General features: G+C 32.0%; 1 protein-coding gene and 1 long non-coding RNA gene across 2 annotated transcripts in view; both read right to left on the bottom strand.

The window, feature by feature from the left end:
• Nucleotides 1-23,427, bottom strand: part of LOC139518685 (structural maintenance of chromosomes protein 3-like) — a 58,600-nt gene that overhangs the window by 26,531 nt on the left and 8,642 nt on the right. Inside the window, exons 2-14 of the mRNA XM_071310156.1 lie at nucleotides 18,703-18,778; nucleotides 18,131-18,169; nucleotides 17,194-17,333; nucleotides 16,241-16,320; nucleotides 14,696-14,774; nucleotides 13,958-14,075; nucleotides 12,826-12,940; nucleotides 11,334-11,394; nucleotides 10,056-10,136; nucleotides 8,867-9,031; nucleotides 8,081-8,202; nucleotides 7,145-7,289; nucleotides 6,475-6,543 (exon numbers count right to left, since the gene is read on the bottom strand). Of these exons, the coding sequence (XP_071166257.1) occupies nucleotides 6,475-6,543; nucleotides 7,145-7,289; nucleotides 8,081-8,202; nucleotides 8,867-9,031; nucleotides 10,056-10,136; nucleotides 11,334-11,394; nucleotides 12,826-12,940; nucleotides 13,958-14,075; nucleotides 14,696-14,774; nucleotides 16,241-16,320; nucleotides 17,194-17,333; nucleotides 18,131-18,169; nucleotides 18,703-18,778 (1,290 nt within the window). The remainder of the gene's footprint in view (nucleotides 1-6,474; nucleotides 6,544-7,144; nucleotides 7,290-8,080; nucleotides 8,203-8,866; nucleotides 9,032-10,055; nucleotides 10,137-11,333; nucleotides 11,395-12,825; nucleotides 12,941-13,957; nucleotides 14,076-14,695; nucleotides 14,775-16,240; nucleotides 16,321-17,193; nucleotides 17,334-18,130; nucleotides 18,170-18,702; nucleotides 18,779-23,427) is intronic.
• LOC139518686 (uncharacterized) lies at nucleotides 19,958-23,322 on the bottom strand. Its single transcript, XR_011663430.1, has 3 exons — nucleotides 23,196-23,322; nucleotides 21,288-21,418; nucleotides 19,958-20,096 (listed from the first exon to the last, which is right to left on the bottom strand). It is a non-coding gene; the product is annotated as an uncharacterized lncRNA (long non-coding RNA).

Below are 23,427 nucleotides of genomic sequence, written 5' to 3' on the forward strand. Positions count from 1 at the left end.
TTGGCCAAAATAGAAAAGATCAAAGAAGAAAAAAATGATCTAAGGATACTGCTGCAAAAAAGCATGTGAACATGCGCGAGTCTCACGCATTTTTGGCAGTCCTGGCCCTGATAGTCTAAATAATTGTGACGTCTTGAAAGGCTATTATATTTTTTTTTTCTTTGACGCCTTACTTCGACGTCGAAGTAAGGCTTCAAAGAAAAAAAATATAATAGCCTTCCAAGACGTCATAATTATTTGGACTATGGCCTTGAAGGCATAAAACTAATTCAACTGCAAATGCAAAGGTAATATAAATCTAAATAGTCACTCAACTTTAAAAATAGCTAATCCCGGATACAAGTGTACGAGCAATGTACTTATTGTGTTTTATTTGTGTGCTATCAATTCCAAGTTTACTTTCCACAGCAGTCACTGAGAGAGAGAGAGAAGGTATTTCACTTCATAGTTCGAGATTACTCTGATGTCCGACGGCTGATTTGCCAGACAAGCTGGGACCGTGGGGGACTTTTATGCTAGTATACTTAAATTACAAACTTAAATAGTCCCAGTCCCATATATTATATCAAGTATTATTGGATGCCGAATTGAATTTTAAATAGGTGCCGATTAGACTAGATGCCGATTTAACCAGGTGCCGATTTGACTTTTTCTATGGCTGCCGATTGACTTGTACCCAGTAATCTCGGGACTATTCACTTCGTATCTTATCATCGTTAATTCTAGGAGGAACCCCATTTCCCAGTCCCAAAAGGCCATATATTATATCAAATATTATTGGATGCCGAATTGACTTTTAAATAGGTGCCGATTTGACTTGTACCCAGTAATCTCGGACTATTCACTTCGTATCTTATCACCGTTAATTCTAGGAGGAACCCCATTTCTAACTCTTTAATTATTAATTTCCTTTGGGTCAGTGGGCATGAATCCTTCCGTACACACTCCTCTGTTTAAATTGAGATCGTTCTTAATATAATACGACGTTTATCGACATCTAACGAGTTAATTTTTTCTTGACGATTTTGACGGGAAATACTTCTGAAAGGGAGACAACTCGAAACGATAATATTGAAGACTCCATTTCGGCTAAAGGGGTGTTATAGGTAAAACTTCATTGATTTTAATTTAAATGATGCATATGATTTTAAATTATGCAACAACAACATTAAACCCTCAATAGCAGGCAGACATAGAAAGAATCCAATGAGTTTCAAATTAATTAATTAGCGGGGAATCCAGAACAACCACTCAATCTGATACCCCTTGAAATCAAGAAAACTATACGCATGCGCATTAATACATAAACAAACCTTCGACTTCGATTTGGAACAAGAACGTTTATTTAATTTATGATATCATGAATGCGTCTCAATTTCTTTATGAGAGTACAGTATCAGTTTCATAACGGTAAAATATAGAAAACTCCACTTCAGTTCTTATATGACAGAAATAGAATTATCGGAATTCAAAGAACTTGCATTTATCAAAACTGGGGAATTCCCTCTGACGTGTTTCTAAATTTATAATCAAAGCGCGAAAGCGCTGTAAAAAGGCAGTTAATTACAGGTTGTGTGTATTTCTAGTCCAGTTATATCATTATCTTCCATAGAACAGAGGTGGTTTGTAGTATTTAAGATTTAGAGTTCTCTTGTACCTAGTTCACCTATATCTATAGTCTACTGTTTACAGTATATTTTCTGTACCTCGCCATGAAATGCATTTTTAAGACATAAGAACTTTTCCTTTTTAATGTAAATAAAACTATTTTTAATTATTGATTATATACACATATTCAATTACTCCTACCCTATGAAAAATAATTCACAAAGATTGACTAGTCTCCGTTCTGTGTGTATTGCTAGAACATCAAGTAACATAATGGTTAATGTCCATAGTAACATGTCAACTCTTTTGAAGACAGAACTTTTTTAAAATTCTCCCTCCAAGCAAAATTATTTTTCAGTATAAACATGATAAAGTTATCTTCCTGTATTAATGACCTAGAGACTCTCCTTGGACGGTCTATGTGCATATTAAACAACGGAAACATATAAAATGACAAAATTGTGTTTTTCATGATGGGGATGTGTTTGTAGATCTTTCTTTACTGAACATTCTTGGTGCTACAATTATCTCTATCTATAATAAACATGGCCCAGTATTTACAGTTGAAAATATTTTTTTAAAAATTAACAAAAAATACAAAAATTTATGAAAATTGTTAAAAATTGACTATAAAGGGCAATAACTCTTTAAGGGGTCAACTTAAAATTTTGGTCATATTGACTTATTTGTAGATCTTACTTTGCAGAACATTATTGCTGTTTACAGTTTATCTCTATCTATAATAATATTGAAGATAATAACCAAACTCTGCAAAATTTCCTTCAAATTACTAATTTGGGGGCAGCAATCCATCAACGGGTTGTCAGATTTGTCTGAAAATTCCTGGGCAGATAGATCTTCACTGAAGAGACAATTTCACCCTATGTCAGATTTGCTCTAAATGCTTTGGTTTCAGAGTTATAAGCCAAAATCTACATTTTACCTGTATGTTCTATTTTTGGCCATAGTGGCCATCTCGGTTGGTTGACCGGGTCTAACCACACATTTTTTAAATTAGATACCGCAATGATGATTTTGGCTAAGTTTGGTTAAATTTGGCACAGTAGTTTCAGAGAAGATTTTTTGTAAAAGTTTATGGACGACGAAACCAAGTGATGAGTCAGGTCAGGTGAGCTAAAAAGGAGTTTTTAATCAAGGTAACAATGACATCTGGTGGCCATAAAAGCTGTCTCATTAGCATTTTAACCACTTCCCATATTTGCTTTTAAGACAATAGAAGAATATTATTCAATGCAAAAACAAAACTTACTTGTAAATATGAAATTCTCTTTACAGTATGAGTTTTTCTCATTGTTGGAGATTGTACAGTAGTACAGTCCTGTAACTGCTTATACCCATTTCTTATCCCCTTTAGATTGATAAACTCACAGAATATCATATATTTACATTGTGCCACATCTCCTTATTTTTATATGCATTACAATAACATGAACAATTGTAATTCAAATCTATATATCAAAGCAAAATGAATTTCACTACTTTCATTCATGCATCCTTTGGAAAAATATAAGTTCTAAAATGACACAATATATGTTTATTTATATAAAAATAATATTTAGTTTTCGACTCTTAACAGGTATAAACAAGAATGTGTCCCCAGTACACGAATGCCCCACTCGCACTATCATTTTCCATGTTCAGTGGACCGTGACATTGGGGTAAAAACTCTAATTTGGCATTAAAATTAAAAAGATCATATCATAGGGAACATGTGTACCAAGTTTGAAGTCGATTGGACTTCAACTTCATCAAAAACTACCTTGACCAAAAACTTTAACCTGAAGAGGGACAGACGGACGGACGAACGGACGAACAGACGAACGGACGCACAGACCAGAAAACATAATGCCCCCCTACTATCGTAGGTGGGGCATAAAAATGCACAGCTGTGTCATGATTTGTGAAATCTGTGCTGAAAACATAGGCATTTATGGTGTTTGAGTAATTCCATCTGTGAAGCTCAACATTAGCTCGTCACTTGGTGGTGGACAGTTATATATCTTTCCTGCAGGATGAATGTACATCTGTTCAGGAAAACCAATTTCACAAATCAAAACTTTCCTCTAGATTTCTCCTACAATATTCATCCAGTTTAGTTCTTTTGGTTTAACGGGACACCGTCCTGATTTTTAATTTTGTAAACCATTCAGTCTCTTGCTTACAAATGGTGCATGAAAATAGGATGGGAATGCATGGCAGTAGACAAGTCTCTATAAAGTGGGTATGTGCCCTGAAAAAAGTTTTATAACATTAGCTTTTTTGAAACTTGTGAAAGACTTGTGCAACACACATACCTAAATAACTATAACATAGGTGGAGAGCATCATTCATGTCAATGTTTTGTTCCTGTTTACATTGTCATTGATATTTTTCAAGAAAGCCCGAGGCATAGCTCATGAATTCTTGTCATTACAACCGAAATTTACATAATTACTGCTAAAATAATTATCAGTATAATATATCTCTTGTAGAAAAACCATACAATTGTAGTATTAACCAAAAAATGTCAAACAGATGATATTGAATCGTAATCCCAAAAGTTATGATGTCTTGAATTCACCCCCCTTTTTATTCTAAAACGATAATTGCGGTTGCAAACAGACTTTGGTTTACTTGCATGGCGATTATATAAATAACAGTATATATTTCTTAAAGAAAATAAAGTTTTACCATGAATAGTTTCCTGAACGTAGTCGTTTTCAGTAAAATGTGCCTTGCAAACAACAGCTGATTGATATGGGTTCTACGATTGCATCGCACATGACAATCTACGTTTGAGCCATGGCGTTGATCCAACTTTTCCTTCTTATTAAGTCATTTAGAAATGCAAGTCCTCCTCTTAAATGACACTCAGGTACACACCAACAAGGACTAGGCATCGTTAATTGTGTGATTGTTTTGCAGTGCAAAACGGATGTTAAGGACGGAACTGACTGGTCTCACTAATAAGAGACAAGAAGAATTTTAGAGACAAACAGCGACAAAAAGTTTAATTTAGTGACGAAGCGACAATAACTAACAAGGGACAAGCGAATCGTTATTCTCTCACGAGGCTATTCTCATTTGATGTGATAGGGTGAAGCTACACCTATCAAATATGTCCCTATGAAAAAGAAGAATTTCACTGTTAGAAAGGAAATGATATTGCATGGTTTTGATTCAATAAATTCTTTAAAAGGAAATTGAATTTTTTTTGTTTTGATGGCCAATTTTTAGCGTGTGCATAAAATATATTTTTTTTATCTAATAAAAACTAATCCCTTTCTTCTTAATAAAAACATATTTTTATCTATCAATGTACAGTAATATAAAAAATGTTTTATAACCGCCCCTATAAAAAAAAATAATGCATGTTTTTTTTTAATATCTATGGGGAATAAGTTGTTGCAATGACATTTTGTTTATTTATGTATAGTCGCTATATAGTCTTCTTGACGCTTCTTCTCGCTAAATTAATTATATTGTCGCTTCTTATCGCTATTTTAATTTTATTGTCGCTTCTTATCACTTTTTGACGCTTCTTGTCTTTAATTAGTGGAACCCAATTCAGGAACGATAATTTCATATTTTACATAACTGAGACCGAAATAACTATAACGTCATACGGCTTCACGTACAGAAATACTTTAAATTGTATATTATGCAATATAATTCACGGTCAGTCGACTTTTAATTATAATATCATGTTATATCAACGAGTGAAATGATTTTAAAATATCTTTAGATCGCAAATAGTACTCGAAATTGAACGGACCTCTTTCCACACGGAATTCGAATAATGATAGTTTGTAATCAGATTGACTGCTTATAATGCAAAAGACACATTAATAAACAGATTTTTAAAACGAACAATACACACTGATCGTTTCTTTATTTCCCAATGTAAATGAAAGGAACAAAAACCAATACATACCACAAAAAGTAGAGGAGAAATTTAAACATTTCCGGATCTATTTCTTGCAAAATGACCCCCAGCAAAGATTTGCGTAAGGAAAGATGAACCTCATGACTTGAAAGTCAGGCCTTAAAGCACTGCCTTTAAAAACACTAAATATAAATACTGCTTAATTCTGATTTTCCGTGTTGTTAAAAACACGCATATAGGTCAAGAGAAAAATCAAACATGAAGATTATGAGAAGAACATTACAGGAAAGTTGTTTATGTTCAATCCTTTTGCTTGTTTTTACCTTTTAAAGAAAGACAATCAGTAGAATCTGAGATGTTGCTGAATGTTTAGAATAAAACGGTTGACGTGAGGGAATGAGCCCTGAGTCAACGGTAAAAGTCTACAGATTGCTTAAAAGCAATCGTATCCCAAAAATTATCCCTACAGAGCATGTGCCGTTGTAAATGAAATTAATTAACAATATTGTCAATGGTAAAATAGCGATTAAACAGATTATCATTGGTCATCTCAACCGTTCTGGCTCAAGTGAAAAAATCAATCTTGTTGAACGATCAACGATAATCTATAATTACTTTTTTGTCTAAATAATTCATTGATTGATTGTTGTTTGCTTAACGGCCAGAGCTAATTCAAATATTTTAACAAATTAATATATACATCACATTGAAAGGGTATTTCCACACAGTGAAATATAGATATTTTAACAAACAAAAAATATTGTATCAAAATACTAGATTTCATCACTTTTAAAAAAAGATTTGGATACAATTACTAGATAGATTTAACATAGAATTTTGTATACCCTATGCATTGAGGGTTGTTATATTTTCAAGTAGTTAAGAAAATTCTTCGAATAGCTGAATGATTTGTAATGGACAGACGTACAAACTTATTGCTCTAGACCTTGCACCAATTAATTTTCAGGACACTAACGAACCTCAATTTGTGTTCTCAGATGTTCTGCTCTTTTATCATCATTAACCAAATCTTCTCTTAATCTTTTTATCTGCAATAAAATATGAAACAAAATGATGGATTTTAATATAAATTATATCTTTAGGTTACAATATCTAGGAAACAGACCGTACAACAAAAAGTTATCATTGATCAATGAACAATGAAAATAAGGTCATGGTCAGAAGAAACCTGCCAGTCTAATGTATGCCTTACAATCAAAATACAGCTGACCAGTTGCTTATAGTTACTGATTCAGACCTGATTAGGAAAATCTAACCTTAGTGACAGTTCCATAAAATTAGGTCACGGTTAGGTGAATCCTGTCAGAGAAGACATAGGCCATGCAAGGATCTAATATATCAATTATAACATTCTACAACTTTGATCCACACCAGACAGATATAATTGACAAATTATTAACTAGCAATCTAGAAATATGTATAGTAACACTACCAATTTTACCAACAGACTCTAAACTGATGTATGTTTAAATTGACACAAACATTACTTTCTAAATAACAACCAAACATTTAGTAAAAGTCCTATACTTCATGTTTACCTGTTCTTCTTTGTCTCTGATTGACCTGTTTAGTGATGTATGTTTACCTGTTCTTTGTCTCTGATTGACCTGTTTAGTAATGTATGTTTACCTGTTCTTCTTTGTCTCTGATTGCCCTGTTGAGTGATTTTAATTCTTTCTTGATCCAGGCATCCCTGTCATCACGAGATGTGAACTGGTTCCCTCTGCCTTGTTTTGCATAAAGTTCTTTCCTTCTCTGTTCTGCCATTGATAATCTAAAACAAAGGATTAAATTTGTATATTTTTTTTAAATGCAGTATTATGTAATGAACATGCTAACACAATCAAATTCATCTTTATTATCTTTTTAAAGACATTTACAAATACCCTAAATTAGTCAAAGATCACTTTAAACAGCTTAATTTTTCTTGTCAGTTGGAATTTTTGTTTAACTGCCCGACTTGTAAATCACAAGTTGTCTCCCTTATATCATATTGATGTCAGTAAACAAGCCAGGTTAAACAATTTTCATTTTTTTTTTGTCATATTAAAAATCTCCAACAATAAGTATGCCCTGACATTAAGTCAGTTCTTTGCAATATACTAACAGATGATAAATGCTCTCGTAACAAGTAATGAAAGGGGAATACACATGATTTAGTTTAATATAATTACTTTTGTAGATATTATGATAAACTATAAAAATATCTAGAATTTTATTATTGCATATGAAAAAGGAATCTATGTCTAAAACATAGCTGAATTCTCATAAAATAATATCTGAAGTATATGATAATTTTATTTTTGAGTGTTTTTAATAGTTTATTTACACGAACAACCAAAGGATTAACTGCCAAATTCATAAAGATCACAACTAACAATTAGAGATAGTTCTATAAGCTCCTTTTATTGTCTTTCTACTATAAAATGATTGATCCCTCAGACTTACTGTCTTGCTACTATAAAATGATTGATCCCTCAGACTTACTGTCTTTCTACTATAAAATGATTGATCCCTCGGACTTACTGTCTTTCTACTATAAAATGATTGCTCCCTCAGACTTACTGTCTTGTACATTCTTCCTCCTTCCTTTGTTCAGCATCATATTTAGGAGTGATTTCTTCCAGCTGATTCTCGGTCTTTACTATTTTATCAGAAACCTTTTTCAACTCTTCTTCAGCCTTTTTCTGCAAAGGAAGCATGTAGGTATAAAATATAATCCAATATGAAATGTAGCAGCCCTTTTGATTAGATGATGTCTCCAATCATTTCCATCACAGTTTGACTGTGGGAGTCAAAGACAACAAATTGTCCAACCACAGTGAATCTTCAAACATTTTTATCTTGAACGAGTCAATAGTACTGGATCAGAATCTCCCAACAGATATTGATCCTTCTAAACAAGTGAACTTATCATTTCTTTCCTTAAATCTGGTCACAATCCTTCTTTTCAATTTATTTTTCTCTTCTTGTGATCTGTTTTTGAAATGAACTTTAAAATACTAGAAATTCAGAAATTCACCTCAAACTTTTAGAAGCATTATCAAGTGTATATAATCACTGATATTTCTCTTTATTGTTATTTAACCAAATTTTTCTTTGATTTTACTGACTGATAATTTCCTCTCTCAGCACAGTAAAGAGAAATGAAAAGTGATCGCTAGAAACCAAGGGTGCACGTACCATTGTCAATGAAGTTAACAACTTCCTCATAGGTAAAAATGTCGATAAAAAACTTACAATTGGTCACCTCAAGGAGATTGCATTTCTCCATTTCTCCGTATCGGCTCAAGCAAGAAAATCCATCTCATTGAGATGACCAAAGATAATCTATAAATATTACATAATTACCCTAGCAGATTTATCTCCTTCCAGCTCATCTTGAATATCTTTAATGTTAAGTTCTAGTTTGGCTTTCTTCTTTGTTAAGTCCTGGTTTTCTGAAGTTAATTGTTCTTTTTCGTCATGTATTGACTGCATTCTGGATTTCAAATCTCTTAAATCTTTATTTATTGCCTGAAAAACAATGTTGGCTTCATTAAACATGTTCATGTTTGATTTCACAGGGAAGTGGATATAAACTTAACATTTAAATTGTCACATTTGGTCAATTTATAAAAAAAAATGTTCAGTTATCAAAATATAGTTAAAGAGGCACTAGCTGTCAAGATGTTCACTTATTGTAATCAAATTCTCATATTTGATTTATAACAATGTAAAACATTTATCCAAACTATTAAAAGTCTAAAATAAAATGTTTCGTGTGTAATTTAGTCAAGACGCCATCTAATTAACTATCAAGTCATCCCATGACCATATAAGCAATGTAAACATAAATATAGATATAAATAGATTGAGCAAACTTGTGCTGTTGGACTTTTCTAGGTCTTTTTAATTTCATATCATAGATGAAAAATAAATGTTTATCATCTTTTTTACCTGTATAATAATGATTGTTTGTTGATCAAACCAGTCAATCAAATGATTTACCTTTGTTTCACTTTCAATGTTGACATTCTTTCCTTAAAAAAACTTTACACAAACAATTCACGTGTTATTCATCTCAAGCTAAGGGGTTAAATTGAAGTTCACATGAATACGGATTCAATGAGGTCGAATTATTCACTTGCAAATGAATAATTCATAATTATTGTTTTTTAGCTTATTTTGACAAAATTGAACCATACTGGCTACTAAAAGCAAATTATTATTTCACTATTTGCATTTCTTTAATGATTGAGCAAAAAAAATAAAACACTGAAATGAACAACAATGAATTGTCTATATATTTGAATGTTTTTAAAAAACACAATGATAACAAGTTACAGGAATCATACTATTAATATCCTAAGTTAAACAAGTATCATTTCTATTTTTAGGACAACAGAAGCCTTGAGGCATAGTTTTCAAAGTGACATTGCTTGTTCCAAGAAATTTTACCTACATTTCATTGGTGGAATTCCTCAATATTTTAAGATTATCTGTGGAACTCTTCTAGATTTTACCTTAACTTTACCTGTGATTTTTTTTTAGATTTTACCTTAACTTTATCTGTGGAAGACTGCTGTAAATCTCTTATTTTCTGTGTATTAGTACCACTGTTCTCTCTTTTGTCTTGTAACTAAAAATACAACAATAACTATAAATCATGTCTTCTTATATAAATTGGAACTAAAAATACAACAATTGGAACTCAAAATACAACAATAACTATATATCATGTCTTCTTATTGGAACTCAAAATACAACAATAACTATATATCATGTCTTCTTATTGGAACTCAATATACAACAATAACTATATATCATGTCTTCTTATTGGAACTCAAAATACAACAATAACTATATATCATGTCTTCTTATTGGAACTCAAAATACAACAATAACTATCTATCATGTCTTCTTATTGGAACTCAAAATACAACAATAACTATATATCATGTCTTCTTATTGGAACTCAAAATACAACAATAACTATATATCATGTCTTCTTATTGGAACTCAAAATACAACAATAACTATATATCATGTCTTCTTATTGGAACTCAATAGGTTCTGTAGTGTTAAGTGTATTTCTTCCTAATGATTTTCAATCAAAAACAAAAATAATTTTCAAGTAAACTGAACATATATTTTATAGTGTGTCTTTCTGTGTTGTGATGTTACACTATTGTTACAGATAAGGGAGAAGGTTTGGTACCATTAAAACATTTAATCCCGCTGCAATTGTTTGCATGTCCTAAGTCAGGAATCTGATGTGTAGTAGTTGTCATTTGTAGATGTGGTTCTCGTTTCCAGTTTGAATGGTTTTACACTAGTAATTTTTTGGGGACCTTTATAGCTTGCTGTTTGGTGTGAGCTAAAGCTCAGTGTTGAAGACTGATCCTTGAATTATAATGGTTTACTTTTATAAATTGTGACCTGGGTGTAGAGTTGTCTCATTGGCACTCATACCACATCTTCCTATATCCATGAATTATAAACCAATCGTTCAATATATTCTTATGAATACAGTAAATTTATAAATTCATAAAAGGTTACATTCTGCTGTCACTATACTGATAAAATTGAGAATGAAAATGGGGAATGTGTCAAAAAGACAACAACCCGAAGAGCAGACAATAGCAGATGGCTGTCCAATTTTTCGTAAAATTCGTAAAGTTATTGATGTCTGACAAACTTAAATTTCATACTGTATCTTAATGCTTTTTTTCAAACAAAAACAGACCTTTCGTCAGCAATGTTCTAAATAATGCAAAAACAATTTTGTTCTGGAGTAACCATGACAATTACATGTGTGTATGATAACTATACAAACCTCATCCAACTTCTTTCTTGTGTCTCTCAGCTCATGGTCATGTATTGTGTATTCTAAGGATCTGTAATAAATAAAACTCTAGAGTAACCACAGACAATGAATAAAACTCTAGAGTAACCACATGCTAACTCAGTAAATATCATTCTTGGTTTCCCCCTGTGTGACTTCAGCTAAAATATAGCCTCAAACTATCTTATAACCTCATATAAAGAGAAGTATTCACTGAAACACTAAAATACAATTCAATCATCTCCATACAAATGCAGACTCAACAACACAATTTCAACCAGCAATATTGGATTTTTAGGTGTGGAAATTTAATAGAAAATTCAGCAAAAGGTGTATTTGGCACAAACTGGTGTCATAGCTGGCCCCTAAACAAAACTACTCAAAACATTTGAAGTTGTCCGATCTAAAGCTATAACAAACGGAATTGCATTAGAATGCTATACCTAAGAATGTTTAAATAAATTAAAGGTTACAACTATAAGAATTTTCCTTTGGCGGATTGTCCTGCAAGAGCCCATGCTGAGTCTTATGTACATTGTTGATAATTGTGTATGTTCTAAGGCCAAATAAAATAGCATGTGTGGTTCCAGTTACATCTAAAAAATAATTAGGGTAGGTAGGTAGGGTTTTTATTTATTTTATGTTATTTTTTTACATTGATTCTATGGGAGCAACATTCTGACTTTAACCCTTTCGCCGATGAGTCCCGGTTTACCGGGATTCACGCTTCAGACAGCTGACGATGAGTCCCGTTTTACCGGGATCGGAATACCTCTTTTGTATTTCCCGCTTAAAACAGTGCAAACATGAGTTATCTTTCTTTGATGAATACCCGGATGAAAGTGTAAACATGGCCCTTCCGTTTGTTGAAAACCGTGTCAAAATCAGACGAAATTTACGGAATTTACGAGAATTTGAAATGAGGGAACATTTTTTTTGAAAGAATATGGAAGAATTGAAGCCAAACTAGTATACTTTTTTGACATAAAATGTCGTTTTATGTACAAAACACTTGGAATGGACATCGTTCAGTGCGAGGAATTTGTACAGCCTCATAAAATTTTTCAAAATTTTGCCGTTTTGGGTTAAAAAATTACGATTTGGGGTCTTAGAGCAGAATTTTGAGAATTTCATTTAGATAATGCCGAAAATTTGAAAATTTGAATATTTTATGAAGAATAAATTATCAAAACATGAACAAAACTGGGAACATGGTGTTAGTGAATGAAATAAATACACAAATAACTACAAACAAGTTTTTATTGACATTTATTATGAAGATCTCCCACTTGAGTAATAGTAGCCAGGGAAGCCATCGTCTCAGAGTAGCCTCTGTCTGGGCAGCAATCGGTGAAAGGGTTAACAGTGCTTAACGGGAAATGACAAAAAAATCTTTAGGGTAGGCTATTATTATGACTAAAAAGTAGGGTAGGTAGGGTAACTGGAACCACACATATATTTTTATTTGGCCTAATGATCATACCTTCTCATTTTATCCCATTTCTGGTATTCTTTTAACTCCTCTTTCTCTTCTTCCAGTGTAGCTAATCTTTCCTCTATATATTTTAACAGATCGTTTATCTTTTCCCTTTTACCCTCTACAAAGAAATAATATCCACTATAACATATAATACAACTACTTTTAATAGCAAATATTAACATCCCAATAACAAATATATAATACAACTACTTTTAATAGCAAATATTAACATCCCAATAACAAATATATAATACAACTACTTTTAATAGCAAATATTAACATCCCAATAACAAATATATAATACAACTTCTTTAATAGCAAATATTAACCTCCCAATAACAAATATATAATACAACTACTTTTAATAGCAAATATTAACATCCCAATAACAAATATATAATACAACTACTTTTAATAGCAAATATTAACATCCCAATAACAAATATATAATACAACTACTTTTAATAGCAAATATTAACATCCCAATAACAAATATATAATACAACTACTTTTAATAGCAAATATTAACATCCCAATAACAAATATATAATACAACTACTTTTAATAGCAAATATTAACATCCCAATAACAAATATATAATACAACTTCTTTAATAGCAAATATTAACCTCCCAATAACAAATATATAATACAACTACTTTCAATACCAAATATTAACATCCCAATAACAATACACTATCTGCATCTTATCACAAATATGGCTAAGCTCATATAAAAAGATTCTGAATGCTGTTTATTGAGAAATGATTGCAAGATCTTCATTAAAATGCAACTGGATGAGTTTCAGAACAATAATAACTTGCATTCTGACTTTGATAGATATATCTGTTTGCAGCTTATCCTGAAACCCCAATAATTAATAGGCTTTTTTGTCCATACTTTTAAAAATTGCATTAATTAATGAATGCAATAATATCTGATGTACAGTTTAGTGAGTATACATTCAAACGTAATATGTCACTCGTGCCAGTAAGTTCTAAACTTGTTCACTAATGGTCCAATGGAAAAGTGCAGGTTAATACTGTAACACACTGATTTTAACATTGTAGAAAACACTGTATTCAAACATTTCATTTTGACATCAAAAAGATAACCACTATAGATATATATCTTACCTGTTTCTCTCAGAATAACTTTACTTTCTTCTTTCCTTTCATCATACACTTTAGTACCAGCTACTTCACGAAGAAGTTTTAATCTCTGAGAATCGGGAGCTGTGGCCATTTGGTTAATCTGAAGTAATTATCAAAAGCTGTACTTATTCTGATTATAAATTTGTCCATGTTATTGATTTATGTAAATTTGGACAATATTTGTACATTTCTTATTTCCCCTGCCAACTAGATTTACACTGGCAGTTGGGATTAATACTAATGTAAGTTATCTATATAGATACTTGAAGATGAAACTCATATTTACTTGTAAATTTGTAAGATTTTAATCATCTCTTCAAGGTTTGAATAATGAACAGCGGGTTATTATCCTGACGTGCAAATTTTCGCTTACTTCGCAGATAGAAAAATTAACTTCCGCCAATTTAAAATGGCCCATGCAAAGGTTTTGATAAAAGTTTTAAATCCGCCAAAATTATAACTGCCAAAATATTTTGTATACCTTATTCAATGAAAATCGCTAAATTTTACACCCGCTAAAATAACCTGCTATACGGTAATATCCCACTGTGCAAATATTTATTTATAATGCATTTTATACTATCTCTAAAATCCTCAAACATTTTTTTTAAAGTGTATCTTTTAATTGCAAGTTTTTATCTCCATCACTTAGCAACTAAATCCTCCGCCCATGAATATTGTGTAACAAGATGAAATATGAGATAAACCATTAGAACGTACCTTTCCTTGTTTGACAATGTAATATGGATTACTCCTGGAAAATCCAGCACTCTCTAACAAATTCATAACATCACCTTTCCTGTAATACCAAATATGTTAAGAATTATAAAATCTAAAACCATAAACACTACAGTTTCAGAGATGCAAACAGTTTTTTTTTCCTGTCAGACATTGGGGCCTGCAGGGTACGAAGTTTTGACAGACCCATCACATCTCTGCCAGACCTATATTTTCACTCACAAAAATTTATTTTCGTAATATGAAAAAAAAGCCCCCCCTTTTTTCCATTTTATACCACCCCTAGATGTAGAGTATAAAAAGTATTATCAGTTTCACCTCAAGAAATTTTCAATTTATCATGAATAAATGTTAGCAGTTAATAAAAATAAAAAATTCTTACTGTTTATAAATAACAATGAAATATAACTGTTTCCTGTTAAGGGGTTTCCCGAATTTTCCCGCCAAAAAGCACATGGCCTTTAACAATTGTAAACAAAGCATTCAATTTGTGATTATGGATAACAGCTTTAATTAATTGAATTTAGATATAGATATTCAACTGAAGGTACATGCAATCAGGCAATGTTTTTACTATTTTCTGGATTAAAACTAATTTGAAAGAAAATTTTAAAAAATAAAGTAATCTTTGACATCAAAACAACAAATGATCTGAAATATATTATGAATATTCAGTGACCCATATATTTTTTGAACTCTGCTACGGAGGTCAAAGTTACATCATTTTTTTCAAACCAATGGTGTGTATTCTCTGTTACAACTTATCAACTGCATTTGATATAAATATTTCAATAAATTAACGATGTCAAACATACGATTTCAAAACTGAAATTAATTCTGCAAAAGGTTTACTTTTTATTTTTATGGAAGGATAAAGTAATGTCAGGCTATGATATTTATCATTAAAACAGTTTGAACTCCCAATTTCTATTATGTAATCGAAGCCTTGAATGTTGTTCTATCTAATCATGCAACATGGTTGTAAAATCACAATTTTAAAAACAAAATACTCTGCTGGGACTGACAGGGAATTAAGTTTTGGCTGACCCAAGCAGACTAAAATATTGCCAGCCATCAGGTCCTGCACAGCAAAGAGTTTTGCCGGACCTGCATAATTTCTGCCCCTTAGGTCTGACAGGTCCGACGATTAGTTGCATCTCTGCAGTTTAATAGTATATCATTCATTTGTCATAACAGTTGTTATCTTTGGTTTGTTTAGGCAAACATCAGGTAAGTATATATTAAGGTTAAGCATGCCTCCGGGTGTGGGATTTTCTCTCGCTGTGTTAAAGAACTATTGGTAGTCTTAGGCTGTTTTTAGCCCTTTGGTCAGTTTGTTGTCTCTTTGACACATTCCTGGTTTCTGTTCTCAATTTAGCTATATAAGTACAAAAGGCTTGTAACAGTGATGTCTGAATTTAAATTTTATCAAATACAAATATACATGTGTTGCCATGATTGTTATAGATACCTTATACATTGTTATCTGCTGAAATTTGATAAAACTTCTAACAAATAATTACTTACGTGACCATTTTCTTATCTAGGAAATACTGATCTTTCTTGGAACCAATGACTCGACGTAATACAACTTCATCTTTTTCAATCTGTCAATATATATATCCCTTAAATACTATATTGATAGAGAAATTCCATACAGGAAATGCACATTATTTCTATGCAACAATTTAACAATATATGCTATTTATAAAATCTAAAAGCACAATCTTGAATGATGTAATTCTAATTCAACAGTTAAACCAATCAATTTCATGACGATTAAGTTTCACTTACTACAAATATATGGTTGCTTTACTTTATTGTATAACATAGATCTTTTTTATAAAAAACAGGAAGAAAAGGAGATTTACACAAAAATAAACAGATTTCAAGTCACAACATACTGTATATATATACCAAAGGACCTTCAAATAACTTATCTTAAGATAAAGAAATAATGTAATGTACTGCAGCTGTGCTATTTGAGCAGTCAAATGGCATTGACCGTATATTCATATGTCATATACAGTCACTGACCGTATATCACCTTGTTTATGACGTTGACAATGTGTTTCCGTAGAGTTTTATTTATGACGTCAATAAAACATACAGGTTCGCGGCAATTTTACGTTGTCAGCTCACAATTAAAGAATGACGGTTTTTACCCTAAATACTTCATTTTGAACAGTTATAAGAGTTGCAGTATATAAAGAATAACCATACATTGTCTCGAAATATCAATCTGTTATTTGTACTCGGCTCGAAACAGGTAGAAATGCTCGGCACAGCCTCGCTTTCTACCTGTTTCTAAGCCTTGTACAAATAACATTGATATTTCGAGACAATGTATGGTTATTCTATATATACCATAGACAGCTACATTTTTTTAGTTCATCCAATTCCTAAAATAATTCAAATCAGTGATAATACCATGGTTTATAGTATGTCATTTCCTTCATATATAATTTTCTAAATCTTACTGGAATTCTGTTATCTGAATTGTCAAAGATGATTTCCACAAATGCTGATATAACCCTTGGTCCTGTTCCTTCATGGAGTAAAGCTTGTCTCTGTTCAGGTCTCAAGTGACTGAACTCGTCAGACAATACAAACTGTATAGCTGCAAAGAAGCATACACATGATTAACATTTTATTTGACAAATATTGACTGACTTACACTAAATGGATTGATATTGAAACCAAGAGGTAAAATATAGCCAAAAAACACCAGAGATACAGATGGAAAAGATGTGACAGAAGGGATATAGTCACTGATAAGAAAGAAGCTTCGGTGATTCCTGAAAAAATATCACACTTTACAAGTCATGAAAAACATTTTAATTTTAAACCATAAAAATTGTTATTGAATGGTTTTTGAAAAAGGTGATACAATTCATGAATTAAATGCTGTGAAACAGTCAATACAAGTTTGTTGATGCCATGAACATGATGAATGTAGTGGGAATTATTTCAACAGTTTGAAACAAGAATGTGTCCCAAGTACATGGATGCCCCATCCGCACTTCCATTTTCTATGTTCATAGGACAGTGAAAATGGGATAAAATCTCTAATTTGGCATTAAAATTAGAAAGATCATATAATAGGGAACACGTTTAATAAGTTTCAAGATGATTGGACTTCAACTTCATCAAAAACTACCTTAACTAACAACTTTAACCTGAAGCGGGATGAAGGGACGGACAGACGCACAGACCAGAAACCCAAACATAATGCCCATAAATGGGACATAAAAAAGAATCCCAACTTTTAAGTAATTGTGTAAAAAATAATTTCTGGACCCTTACTCAGGAGAGTAAAACCTGTAACAGGTCATTCAGACAGAAAAAAAAATGGACCAACAAACCTCATCACTATCATGACTATTACACATACTCTGTTATAAATAATATATTTACCATAGAAAAAATTACTCTTTCCTGATCCATTTCTTCCAACTGTAAAACAAAACATACATAAAAGTTAAATACAATGTATATGCTGAATTAAAAACCACTTACATGGTCTATTGAATAATATCTTAATATTAAAGTGAATACCTGTTATTATGATTGTGGGTTTTTACTCTGTGAATAATTTTTCGGAAAGGGGATGCATATGATGTATGGCTTTACTTTTTTCAGAAATTTTTTTCAACCCAAATTCCAAAAATATTTTGTAGGATAAACTTGATTGTTGTTATGTCTTACATGTATATTTGTATCTTTTTGTATCTAATTTGTAATGTTATATAAAAATCATTAAAATGCTAAAGAAGTTGTGTTTTGTGTTTTCTTGCATTCTCCATTGCCCTCCAGAAGTTGCATTTGATCATGTTCAAATTAGAGATGAAGGATTCTGTCAATAGTCAAATGGCGGTGAGTTGTCTTTTATAACAATCTGGTGATCAAAAATCAAATTTACTCTTATAACTCTGTCTGCATCAAATACATTATACAATGTAACATCACTACATTTGTAATATACAAACCAATGACATTATGTTTAGAACTGAACGGGTCTACAACTGTCTGATCTCTGTAACTTCTAAACCCTTGAATGATAACCTACAATGATAAATATGTAAAGGTACAATGTCAGGTCAGGACAAATAAGTTTAAGAGTGTAAGCAGTTTGGTCTACCAGGCTATGAGTGAAACAAAAAACATGATTTTCTGATTATGTTGGTCATCTTTGTTTTACATAATTTTTTTTGTTAAAAATTAGGCAATTAGTTCTCTCAAGTTTTTTTTAATTGTTTCATATTTTCATGTCAGGGCCTGTGTATAGTCAACTATACAGTATGGATTTTTCTCTCTGTTTATTGCTGTACGGTTGCTTATAATTGCCTACATCCACTTTATTTGAACTGCGGTGGATAGTTGTCTCAGGAGCCTGTAATTCAGTGGTTGTCGTTTGTTTATGTGTTACATATTTGTTTTTCGTTCATTCTTTTATATAAATAAGGCCATTAGTTTTCTCGTTTGATTTGTTTTACATTGTCATTTCGGGGCCTTTTATAGCTGACTATGCGGTACAGGCTTTGCTCATTGTTGAAAGCTGTACACAGCAAAAAGTGCCACGCATGTTTCACGCATGGTAAAGAAAACGTGTGTAAAACGTATGTTTTTTGTGTGTTTAACGCATGTTTTTTACAACATGCGTATAACAGGCGTGCAAAAACATATATTAAATATGCGTTACAAAACGCATGAAATATTTCACATGTGTAAAACATGTGTAAATACAAACTCATGTAAAATACATGTTTTACATGCGTTTTACATGAATTTCAAAATTATATTTTTTTTATGACTGATTTTTTATCTTTGGCTTATTTTTTTTTAGTTTTGTAGTGGAAATTAACAATTTATAAATGAAAGACATGATTGGAACCTCTCCTTTATCCTTGGTTGGGAAACCCCTTTGAAAAATGGGCTTTTGGCTGGATCCGCCACTGAAGAATGTAATAACTTGAAAGTTTGAAAAATAAATGAAAATTACAAAAACATGTCTGCCTAAAATATTTAATATTTTAATTTCAAAGCATTTTGTTAAGCTTGAATAGACAAAATTTACACATGGTTAAAATGGAATGCTGTAAAGTATGTAGATGAATTAATGTGTTAACTGACTAAATATACATTGTGATATTTGATATGCTGTCATTTATTGTCTTTTCCTTTACTTCTCATCATTGATGTCCTCCAATAGAAGCATGAGAGTATTATCTGACACAAGTTTGTTAAATTCTATATTTTGATTCAATTCATATTAAAGTTCTATTCGTCACAGTCCTGTTGCTACAAATGACTGGAACTGCTTCCTAGCAGAGTTACTTCTCCTTTTTAATTTGCCCAAGACATTTCCGTGTGACAATTTCTTCTGTAAACATAAAAAAGGGTGATTAAGTAAAAAGACATTTGTGATGTTTATATAAGAGATGTTGAATTTCACAAGAACTGAATGTAACTGAAAGTTAAAAGTTCACGAAAGGCAAATATATACTGAACATTCTTATGAAAAAAATGCGCAAAATCAACAAGTTATTATACTTGAAATAAGTAACAAATGCAGTTTTCCAGAGCAGCTTAACTCCTGTAAAAAAAGGTAATCTGCAACATTTATTGAACTCATCCATGACTTTGGCTTGCCAAAACTAACCTTTGAATTTGATAAAAAAAAATATAAAAACAAACATGAAGTTGAACAATAGGATTGAGATTGACAATGCAATTTTCATTATACTTTCCATTTTAAAGGGGAAAATATAATTCCTGTAAAAATAGTTTCTTAGCACTTAATTTTTAAACTAGAAAAAGTCAAACACCTTCCTTTTTAACAGAATTACAATGCATAATTGACCAAAGCTGATTATTTAACTGGTCTTAGCAAAGGTGGATTTAGAGTGGGGCCAGGTAAAAATTTGGTTGATTATATAGGGATTCACTGAAGCAGGACTGGAGCGGGTGCCCTCTTAGGCAGTCAGTGGCCCCCTACTTATGAACAAATGATTAAAATTTCTAAAATCCTACAACTCACATAGGCTTGCGAGAGCTCACAATACTATTTTCCATATCATTTATATTTCCAAGTGGCAACATGTGTACAAACTACTATTATTTAACTTCACCAAAACATTGTATGGGAAAGAGAATGTGCAAACATGAAAAAAACTGGATAAAATGAAAACTTGTTGCATTTACTTTATCCCTGCAATGTGTTGTTTTGCAAGACAAAATTTTAAAAAGATGAAAAAGTACTAACCTAACTAGATATGCAAATGCAGTGAAAAATTTGCGGCTAGCATATAGACATAATAAAGGACAGATTTTTTCTGTAAAATTCCTGTTGCATATATTCATACCTTCTTCAGATGAAGGATAATTTATAGCATGGCACTTTGGTATTAACTTTGTTGGATTCAGTAAGCAAAATATTTACCACTTGATATCTCTTCTTATTTATTGTTTGTTGGGATGCTGTCCCACTAAAATATACTTTACACATTCTTTTACTAGTATTCAAAAACAGATTATTATTAAACAAAAGTTATTGCAGAATAAAACTTCTTACCTGAAGAGTCCATTTTTTCTCCAGTGTCGATTACAAGTACATTTCCTTTTCTTTTCTTTGGTCACGTTTTTTAAACAGTGTCTTCTGTCCCAAAAGTTTTTTGTTATTGCATGTATTGACTTGCTTGGAAACTTTAATAAAAAATATATCAGTTATAGATAATTAAACATGTTAAACAAAAATTGTAAAACGAATTTCTCTGATAATTACATCTATACATATATATATATATATGTGTGTACGGGAAAACATGGTTTATATATAATGTTTGAGTTTTTATTAGCTTTTAATGAGCTTTCAATAACTGAAAGTACTATTAAGTTTTGATTGTTTGTCTTCATGTTAGATTTTTTAGCTTTGTACCAATTCAATGAATCAAAACAATTTCTAACCGATTTCACCACTTTGTTCCTCTTTTGTGCTGTTACACAACAGTCCCAACATTCTATTTATGCCTGTTCCAAGTCCGGATGAAATTTAGTTGTTGTTTGATGCAGTCTGACATATTTGATTTATTTTGGCAAATCATTTTACATTTTGTCATGTCAAGCCTTGATGGCCTGTTATACATTTTTTGTAGCTGACAGTATGAGCTTTGTTCATTGTTAAAGGTATTCAGGTATCCTATATAGATGAAAATCCAGTTCATATGGACATTATTAGATAGTAATCTCATAGGTGCTGACTGACCTAAGGGGGGGGACCGCTCCAGTCATGCTTCAATGATTCCCTATATAATCAACCAAATCTTTCCCACGAAAAGGGGGGCCCGCCCCCCCCCCCCCCCCCCCCCCCCCCCCCTGGATCCGCCTATGCATAATTGTTTTATAAACTATCTAATATAATTGAACTGATCCTTAAACCTCCTTTGAAAAAGGAACCATATTTTCACATGTAGAATCTAGGTGCTCTATTTATATACAGTGCTGTTTTTCCATCTACCATTGGACATTTAACCAAATTTACATGATCAGCTTGTGTGCTCTCTGTATAAACAATCAATGGAGCCACAATAGATCTGTTCCTACTGGAACCTATATTTATTATAATGAACTTTTATTTCATAACAACTGCACAATACTAGCAAACAATAGTATTTATTGTTTTCAAGTATACAGGTAAAAGCATAGGTGGATCCAGGCGGGAGGGGGGGGGGGAATCATTGGAGCATGACTGGAGCGGGCCTCATGTTAGGTCAGTCAGCGCCTCCTCCCCATAGGAAAAGTTATGGATCCGCCACGGAAAAGATCAGGAAAATCAGGAAAGGCAGATTATCAAAAAAAAAATCATTCATAAAATTTAAGTGTTTTCTTTTCTTTTTATCCTCATCTTTATTATATATGAGGGGGAGGACAGGGGGGTACCCTTCTCCCTTCTCCCACCCCTCTTCTCCTTTCTCCTACCCCCGTTCTCCTTTCTCCCATTAGTCTAAGAATAAAACATCTCCTTTTGAGATATTTTTTCTTGAAATATCAGATCATTTTTTAAAAGGAGAGATATTTTATTTTTTCTCCTTTCTCCAACTTTTTCTCCTTTCTCCCAGCCTTCCTCTCCTTTCTCCCAGCCTTCCTCTCCTTTCTCCTACCCCCTTTCTCCTTTCTCCCACCCCCTTTCTCCTTTCTCCTACCCCCTTTCTCCCTGTCTCCCTTACCCCTGTCCTCCCCCTCATATCTGCAGTAGAGAAGAGAACCAATAATTACTTTCAAATAAAAGATGAAAAACGTTTTAAATATCAGGTGACAGTTAAAAAATCAATTTCAGAAATGTCCTGAAAAAAGGTGCCGATTTGACTTTAATAATGTAATGAAGGTGACGAATTCGGTGTCCGTGTGTTTTGTGTCCAGTAAAATTATTAAGAAATTACAGAGTTTTTTCATGTTAATTAATTCACCGTATCGAAATACTTACACTGAGTGAGTCTTTGCAAAATTGTTCATTCTGTTAGGTACATAGTGGCAAGTGATAGTCATACCGTATTTTATTTATAAGTTGTACAAAAATAACCGCGGGAAATACCATTACACTGGCATGGAGACTCAGAGAAAATTACGGAATCCACATTCATATATATTTTTTTAAGGTCCAATCGGTTACATACAATTATTAATCATGTTTACTTGTTTTCATTACTTATAAATCT

Source organism: Mytilus edulis, chromosome 4 (genome assembly GCF_963676685.1).
Source record: "Mytilus edulis chromosome 4, xbMytEdul2.2, whole genome shotgun sequence".
In the NCBI taxonomy this organism is placed as follows: domain Eukaryota; kingdom Metazoa; phylum Mollusca; class Bivalvia; order Mytilida; family Mytilidae; genus Mytilus; species Mytilus edulis.